Here is an 8,849-nt window from a genome sequence, read left to right on the forward strand (position 1 = left end):
GAGAGAAAGAGGGTGAAGGGGGAAGGGGGGGATATTGAGAAGGGTCAAGGTTCCAGAGGAGGATAACAGGATGCCACTAGTATACGCTTCTACGCCTTTATACAATAGCTTAACACTATCTCAGTACACGAGTATTTCACAGATACATTTACAAGGAAACGAGAAACGGTCTCCAGGACAACCTGGGTACTCAACTTTATACACCACAAAAGTAATCTACAATACAACTTTCTCAAACCTGTAAGGCATTGTACATCATACATACATCTAAATCAACATGTTATTCACTGCAATCATTAACAGAATTTCAGTGTATGTGAGCTACATATTACCAATTATTTACTATAAACATGCAGAGTGAATTTTTATTCTTTTATCAAACACAAAAAGTCTTTTTTTAACAATGACATGATGGAAATTTTTAAACTAACAGGTCCTCCAGTTTAGTGAGCCATGTCACTGGGATTTTAACATGCTCTTTTTTTTTTAATCTCTTTATCATATTTATTTTTTTTTATTCATTTTTGCACAGACTTCAAGCAACAAGTCCCAGAAAGAGGACAACAGATTAAATCTCTGTCACAATGATAAAAGCCCTTCATTATTTTCAATTCCTATTCATCTTTCTCTTCTACATTTTCCTTATTCTTTAAACTCGTTTCATTTTTTCTTGTTTGTATTTTCTCTCCACACGGTACGGCTCTCACACGGTAAAGCACTTCACTTTGAACAAACTTTAAACCAACGGACATTGGAACAGCATTCTCTGGATGAGACGACTCGGACGGTTAGACATCCACCAAGCACTTTCTTCCGACGGCAAGACTAGAACATTTTCATCAACCGCATACAGATAACACTTCCATAACGTTGCCCAACGTGCACCTCTAAATCATGGGAGGGGAAGGAATTTTCAAGAACAAATCCATAATTAATGAAGAAAAGAAAAGAAATAAGCACAAATTGCTTAATCGAGACATAATACCAAATAACAAATTGCCACTATATACCAAGAGTGCTGGAATGAAAAATGTACAGTGGTCTAATATTCTAGTATACAATTCAAATGGAAGACAATGATAAGCCACAGGTGCTATACACGAACATCTTACGCCAAAAAACCTGATTTGAATCTACAAATGTACAATACATAAAACATTTGTAAAAGAAAGTTGGAACAAAAAAAAAAGAAAAAAAAAGCAATAGACAGAAAAATTAATCGCAAACAGATTCTGCTTCATGTAGCTTATCACTCACTTCTGTGTTTTGGATACTATTTAAGACACATCAATCTATGCTCCCTTCCTCTTTACCCCTCCCCCTCCCCCCTAGCCAATGCCAAACCTAAATGCCTCTCCTATCTTACCAACAATCTCCCTTGCTTTACAAAAATGAAGATGACCCTCTATGGCAAGTCTTGTTTGTTTACTTTTCAATCCTGATTGCCAAAAACAGCCCACTGAAGTCAGATCTTCCGCTTTTTCTTTCTTTTCGCTCGGACAGGAGACCCTATAGCAACAAGAATGATCGAGGTAGTGGATCACTGACCCACGGGAAGGACGTGGGCCAAAAGGAATAGTATATTGCTTCTTGGAAGACACAAACACAAAGAAAACTACAACAACGCAAAGCTAGATTTGTCTTCAGTATCATGTGGGTGTTGCTAGGCTTTGTGTTTAATTTTTAACTTTTTTTTTTTTCTTTCTACCTTTCTTCTTTGCAACAAGGCCATCTCGCAAGACTGTCATCTGATAAGACATGCAGCAAATTTAGTTGATATCTATCTGAAATACAGACTGCCTTTAACCACTACTCACGAGAAATGTAAAGTAAAAAAAAATGTTTACAGAACAAAAATTTTAGGAAAGATATATAGAAAATACAGTAATTTCAAAATATCTGAAAATGAAGTTCATCTCCCCATGAAGATACAAAAAACAAACACACATACCTGAGTGTGCACACAAAAGTTTACATGCACACATAAATACATGCAAACTCTCCCATGCATCCACACAACACATGCAAAATTTTGCACACAAATTCACATACTGCACTTAAACACAGACAAAACATACTTAGGGATGTTAGTAAACAACACATAGCCCACACATAATATCTCCATAATACAGTTTATGCTAATATCGCGTTCTATGGCGATTCCCAACCCCTGCGTGTCACACATAATTACCGCAATGAAGAAATGATATATATGCAAGTGCACAATCCAACCCCCCACACACACACTCACGCAAGAACACACAAACACACCTATAAAAATATATCAAAACCTAATCCTTTGGAGAGATGAGGAATGGTCAGTTACGAGCTCGTTTCCTGCTCTTAAAACGCTGGCAATAGAAACCTTGATGTTAACCATATAAAAAGAATGATAAAAATAAAAATAAAAAATGGGGTAGGGTGAAAAAAAAAAATAAAAAACTGAATATGCAAATTCATTCCCCTTTCACTGCTGTCCCAAGGGCGGTAGCTTTGCTGAATGAACACCGAACAGAAGGAGACACAATGAGCTTCTTTGCCTGCTTTGGCTATAGGAAAAAATAAATAAATAAAAAGAATAATCAAAATGAAGTAAATTTTAAAAAATCGTCAGCAACATAAGTTCGTGATGTAAACAAGACGAGTGGAAGAAAAATAGTAAATCACAGAGACAAAACCATAAAAACCTTCACCAAAATTTCCCTTCAAAGCCCACTGTAATTGCTCAGTCAAGTGGAAAAAAATGCAGTCAAAATATCTCATGCTCATCAACATATATGTATAATCAGAGAGAAAAAATAATTTACATAAAGGGTACAACAATGGCTTACTAATATTAATTACATATGAATAATATAGCATATACAGTTGAGAAATAATATCAAAGAGACACTAATAACACCAAGAATAAAGAGAAATCAAGTAATGGAAATAGCTGGAGTTGGAAATACAGCTTAAACACATACTTTCTGAAATTCTCCATAAAAAGTGTTCTAATAACAATGATAATAATATCAATATCAATAATAATTATTATTATTATTACGGTCATTATCATAATAATGATAATATTAATAATAATTATAAAACATAAGTAATATGAATTAATATCTTTAAATAACTATTACTGCCATTTTTAGAATAAGAACCAAGACAATAATGACAATAATGATTAGCCCTGATGACATCCAATCTAAAAAAGTACTCTGGCCAACTCCAAGCCAAGCTGGAGGATGAAAAAGAAAAAAAAGAGAAAGAGGGAGAGAAAATTAAACCTATAATCTGAACTTCAACAGTCACATTCTTAACAACTTCACTTTATGGGTATTTTGACATATGTACACAGAGTGTTCCCCGGCATTATTTAGAGGCCTGTGGAGGGTGACCGCGATGTCTGGGATTTCCCCACGGTCATGGAACGTGAGAGAGTGAGGGCTAACTCCAATTCTGCGCGTTCCTGCTCCTCCTGCTGCTTGCGGAACTCTTCGAACTTGATGCTCTCCTTGGCCGCCCATGCTAGCTGTTCCTCCTCGCTTGCTGACTGCTGGGACTGGTTCATGAAGCTGTTGCTAAATGGGCTGGAAGTTTTGCTTGCAGGTGCAAGATTATTCGAGCCCCATCCGCCCTCGTTGCGACTGAGGCCAAAGTTTTCATTTAACAAGTCCTCGTTACTCTTCCACTTGCTCTTCTCTGCATTTGATACCTTGGATGTTGAGAACGGGTCAAAGTCAAAGTCTGCGAGCCGTCGCTCGCCGAGAGATGTCTTCGAACGCACTGGTATGGTTTCCTTCACTTGGGAAGCAAAGGGATCCCCAATGACAGACTTTGAGCGCGTGCTCTGACTTGTTTCTAGATTGTCTTTGTTGTTATCAAAGTTTGCGTTAAACTGATCTACACTGAAAAATTCTGTGGATAAATTGGCATTTGTATCATCCTCACTCATACTAAAACCAAAGGGATCTGTCTTGGGAGCATTATCAAGCGGCATCTTGACAGCACTCACACTGGACTCCTCTGGCAATGTGTTGAAGGGGTCAGGCTCATCTTCCCAGGAAAATTTGTCTGCATCCTTAAAGCCCTGGTCCTTGAAGGGGTCATCACCACCAAAGGGATCAGCTGCTCCAGAAGCCTTAGAGAATGGATCATCATCAGCAAACACCGAATTGTCTCCAAATCCCTCGTCTGACCCAAAGCCCGACGAGCCGAAGGCATCCTGAGGCCAGGGGGAGTTGTCGGCACTTCTGATATTAGCCTTCGTTGCTGTGAAGGGGGAACCGAAGGGGTCCTCATCCGTCGATGGTGGGTACTTGGTGTCTGACGTAAACTTGTCCTCATCCCCCCAGGGTGATGTTGCGGCAGGGTTGCTGGTGACGACTACCTTGGAACACTAGTGAGAAGGGGAGGAGTTGTAGATCAGTGCTGCAAAGGTAAAGAGAGAGGGGGAGAAGCCCTGGTTACTGCCTGCAAACGCCGCGGGTCTGCTCTACGACTGTAAGGAAAAAATAAAACATAACAGGCATTCTAGACAGTAAGAAAAGAGAGGTGCATTGGACACGGTGGAGGGGGAAAAGATAAAAAGACACATACATTACCAAATGAGTGAACAAAATAAACTCGTATTGAGATGCCAGGCTCACCCAACAAGTGACCGTCAGCGTACACCAACATGCTACAAACTGAAAATAATAATAATACTAGGGTAAAAATAAAGAAATCAGACAAAATAAAAGAGGAGATACCATGGATGTTTCCACTATCATCATTCTTTTTTTCTCTCATAACTCATGCATTAAACTATCTTAACATCAAAAGGCTTACTTTGAAAATGGGTTACTGACCCTCAAACCCAGGTATACTTACAAAAATTTGTAAAGAAAGGAAGTGAGACTGCATGTGTAGCTACCCTTCATATAAGATGTTAATCCATGGGTAATTTCAATCCACATTAAATCCTGGATAGTAACATGGTCCTAAAATCTCAAAATTATCCCTGACAGTAGATGAGTTTCAACCTCAAATTAAAGTGAACAAGGCGTAGTCGGAAAATTCTGCAACTTATGGATCATTTAAGGGAAACAGGTTTTGCATTTCCCTCTTGGTATCAACCTTCAAAGTCTCAGCACTGACACTGCACACTGCAATGCTTAAAAAAGGGATTTCTATACTTTTGGAATGATTGTGCAATATGATATCCAATAAATGTGTTGAAACCATTTCCAATTTTCAAAAATTTTAGTACAAATGCATATGAATGCAAAATATATTCTCTAAGAGTAGAGAGAGATCAAAGCAACCAAACATCACTATGATATAATCTAAATTTATTCATTATATTGATGTGCCATAAAACTATGGTATCTTCTCTTTTTTACATGCTAACTAAGCAGTAAATATACAGGGAAATAATTGCAAATATATTCTCAGAAGCCACAAGCATCTATTCAAGTTTTCTCAAATATGATCAAATTTCTTTTTTCTTTAACTGACTGCAATATATAGTTATACCTATGAGTATATGTGTGTACTTAGAAATGTCTGACACACCTAAACATACAATGATGTGAAAGTAAGCCTTACTGCTAAATTCTGAATTCCTTACTCATAATTCAACTCTGCTTTCAGTACTTCTTGCATCATATAAACTAAAGAGCAATGTAAAGGAACTGGCAACTAACGTGTAATAAAAATATGTAGTGAGGGTTAATATTAATATTAATTAATACTTCACATTTTCTACTTAGCTGTACCTCACCTATTTCTCTAATGCGTTAAAGAAAAGGTTGTTATAAATAGCACTACAATACTATGACCTCTACAATGAGGAAAATTTTCATAGGAACTTTGGGAATTAATAAAGAACGTTGCATCATATCATAATAATAAGTTCTCTTATATCAAATAAATCAAAATAATGCAAATACCATCATAATTCTTTAATTCAGTTACCCTTCTCAATAAAACCTCTAAATAACCCTAGAAATGAAAAAGAATATATACAAATATAGGCCTAAATCAGACACCTCAGACTCTTTGGAAACAACCTAGGAGCATTTTTGAGAATAATGACCACATAGTGGAAACTGACATCCAAAAAATAAAACAATGATATAAAAATAATTAAAAAATAACAATAGTACTTAAAAAAAAAGAAGTCGTGTCTCATCTACAACAAGAGTGCACAATACTTGCTACAACTGGACTGCAAAGGCATGCAACATTTTCATTTTAAAAAATCCAAACACAACTCAATCTCTCCATTTCCAAAAACAACTTTTTCTTTAGACATTTCAAGCCTGATAAAAAAAAATATTAATCAATCTATTGCAAATATATGCCATATCTTGACGTAGTCCAGAGATAGTTCATTTTTTTCACAATTCAACGTAATCTATTTCATAATGTGGCCGAAAGAATTAAGATCTACTGGAAAATTCATTACTAAATTAGGAAATTAAGTAGTAAAAAAAACACAGCATTAATTAACTACTTTCCAAATGTTATCATAGCTAAGGGAATTACAAAAGAATTAGCTATTATTTGGTTCTTTTACATCAACTGTTACAATAGTCAACAACAACAACAAAAAAACTCAAACTTATGCTAAATTAAAACTGATTATTATGGAGATTCAATTGTTTTGTAAATAATTATAATAAAAAAGAACATCAAACATCAAGGTCTAAAAATACAAAATATAATCTCTACCTCAAGCAATAACAACAACAAACAAAATGCATAGACAATTATATATATATATATATATATATATATATATATATATATATATATATATATATATATATATATATATATATATATATATATATATATGTATGTAAGTATGTATGTATGTATGTATGTATGTATGTATGTATGTATGTATGTATGTATGTATGTATGTATGTATGTATGTGTACGTGTACGTGTACGTGTACGTGTACGTGTACGTGTATGTGTACGTGTATGTATGTGTATGTGTATGTGTATGTGTATATGTATATGTATATGTATATGTATATGAATATGAATATGAAAATGAGTGCATGTGAGTGCGAGTGCGAGTATGAGTATGAGTATGAGTGTGAGTATGTAAATTTAAACATACTTATGCACATACATTAATACATATATATATATATATATATATATATATATAATATTAATTAATTTACAAGAGCCAAAACTTGCTCAAAGCAGTACTAACCTTGGTATCAAAATCTGCAAAGTTGGCAAAGTCAGCAAAGCCGCCGTTATTGGTGGCGTTGGCCGGGGTCTTATCCCCCCAGCCCCCGGCAAAGGGGTCTGCTCCACCCGTGTTCGAGTTGGCGTTGTTGGCGGCGTTGGGGTTGTTTGGGGTGGTGTTGGTGGTGGGGTTGTTGTTCGAGTTGATCTGGGGGGGAGGGGGCTTGACCGGCCGGGTCTTGGGGGGTGCTGGTCTGGGGGGAGGCTGCTTGGACTTCTTGGGGGGCAGTGCTGGGGTCGGGCTCTCGGGTCTTGGGGGGGGACCACCGCCTCCGCCCGCGCTGAAGGGCTCGTTGCCAAAGGGGTCCTTGCCGCCCTGGGGCATGGGAGAGAGATAAAGGGATGAATATAGCAATCACACTACTTAATGATTTTGTGCTTTTATTCTTATCATCATCATGATACTAATAATGACATTAGTAACAATGATAATAGTAGAGGAAAGACATGTTTCCTCAAAAATTATATGTCAAAGCTATCATGATGATGATAATTACAATAACAATAACAATAATAATAATAATAATAATTAAAACAGCAACAATAATAATTACTATAAAATTGAAAATTATGATAATGGTAACAGAAAAAATAAAATAAAAAGATAGTGATATTAAAACATCACCTTGCAAAGAATATTCAAGAAAATGTATGACATCTACAATATTATCCTCTAAGTCAAGAACATCACCATGTTCAACTGAAGTCCAGCAACTCTCATATATTACTCACATAGCCATATTTGATTTATAAACATGAATCTTTCATATTTTTGGCAGCAAAAAAAGTCTAAAAAATGATGCGCTATAATGAACTCCACTTGTGTGGGTGTTCATGTGTTTGGTGGTAATCAATCAAAATGATATTTTTCCCACACTCTCTCCAAAAGATTAATGGCTATAAATCATCTAAATTGTCCAATCTTTAACGTTATCACATAGAAAAGATCCAATCATAAAATGCGACCACACGTAAGAGTGAAGAAATAGATAGTATCATGAGTGATATAAATGAAACAATCAGCTTTTAGTTTTGGAAATGGAGTGGCTTTGGAAGGAACTCAACATTAGATTATCTTAATAAATAAATGAAGAGAGATAGGAAGAGAAAAGGAGTTGGGAGAGGGAGAGGAGATAAGATGTGAAAAATAACATACAAAAAGTTAAGATATCAGACAATCAATAAGGAAGGAGGGGGAGGGAGAGGAAGAAGGAAAAGAAAAATGAACTAAACCAAAACTCTTTTGATATAAAGCCCACTCTAACCCAAAGCCAGAGCCAGCACTCACCTTCGTCTGTGCGGCAAAGGCATCTCCTCCGAATGGGTCTGCAGCGGGTGGTGGGTTGTTGGCCTGCTGAGATGGATTGTGATCCCACGATCCAAACACATCCACCTGGAGGCAGTAATATCACACAGTCAGATCAAAGATAAAGAGACTAAGCAACTCCTAGTAAGATCATTTATGGTCACTAGAGCTAGGAATAGCCAAGTTGGATATTTGAGACATTCATATTTTCTTTGTTTTCAATTTAACCATAAATTGCTACAAATGAATGTGCCGAAAACAAGGTTTCCTAAGAATTATATTGAAATAAAAAGTAATATAG

At 36.1% G+C, this 8,849-nt stretch overlaps 1 protein-coding gene across 20 annotated transcripts in view; it reads right to left on the bottom strand.

Moving 5' to 3' along the window:
* Positions 1 to 478: 478 nt before the first annotated feature.
* The window catches only part of LOC122252994 (uncharacterized), a 36,707-nt gene continuing 28,336 nt past the window's right edge, over positions 479 to 8,849 (bottom strand). For all 20 annotated transcript variants that reach the window (XM_086533354.1, XM_086533347.1, XM_086533352.1 and 17 more), the window contains 3 exons: positions 8,531 to 8,635; positions 7,205 to 7,558; positions 479 to 4,387 (listed from right to left, as the gene is read on the bottom strand). In XM_086533354.1, coding sequence (XP_086389480.1) covers positions 3,365 to 4,387; positions 7,205 to 7,558; positions 8,531 to 8,635 — 1,482 coding nt within the window. In that variant the 3' untranslated portion in view covers positions 479 to 3,364. The remainder of the gene's footprint in view (positions 4,388 to 7,204; positions 7,559 to 8,530; positions 8,636 to 8,849) is intronic.

The sequence above is a fragment of the Penaeus japonicus genome, unplaced genomic scaffold, assembly GCF_977035675.1.
Source record: "Penaeus japonicus unplaced genomic scaffold, GWHDUDI00000001_assembly GWHDUDI00000039, whole genome shotgun sequence".
Taxonomy (NCBI): Eukaryota; Metazoa; Arthropoda; class Malacostraca; order Decapoda; family Penaeidae; genus Penaeus; species Penaeus japonicus.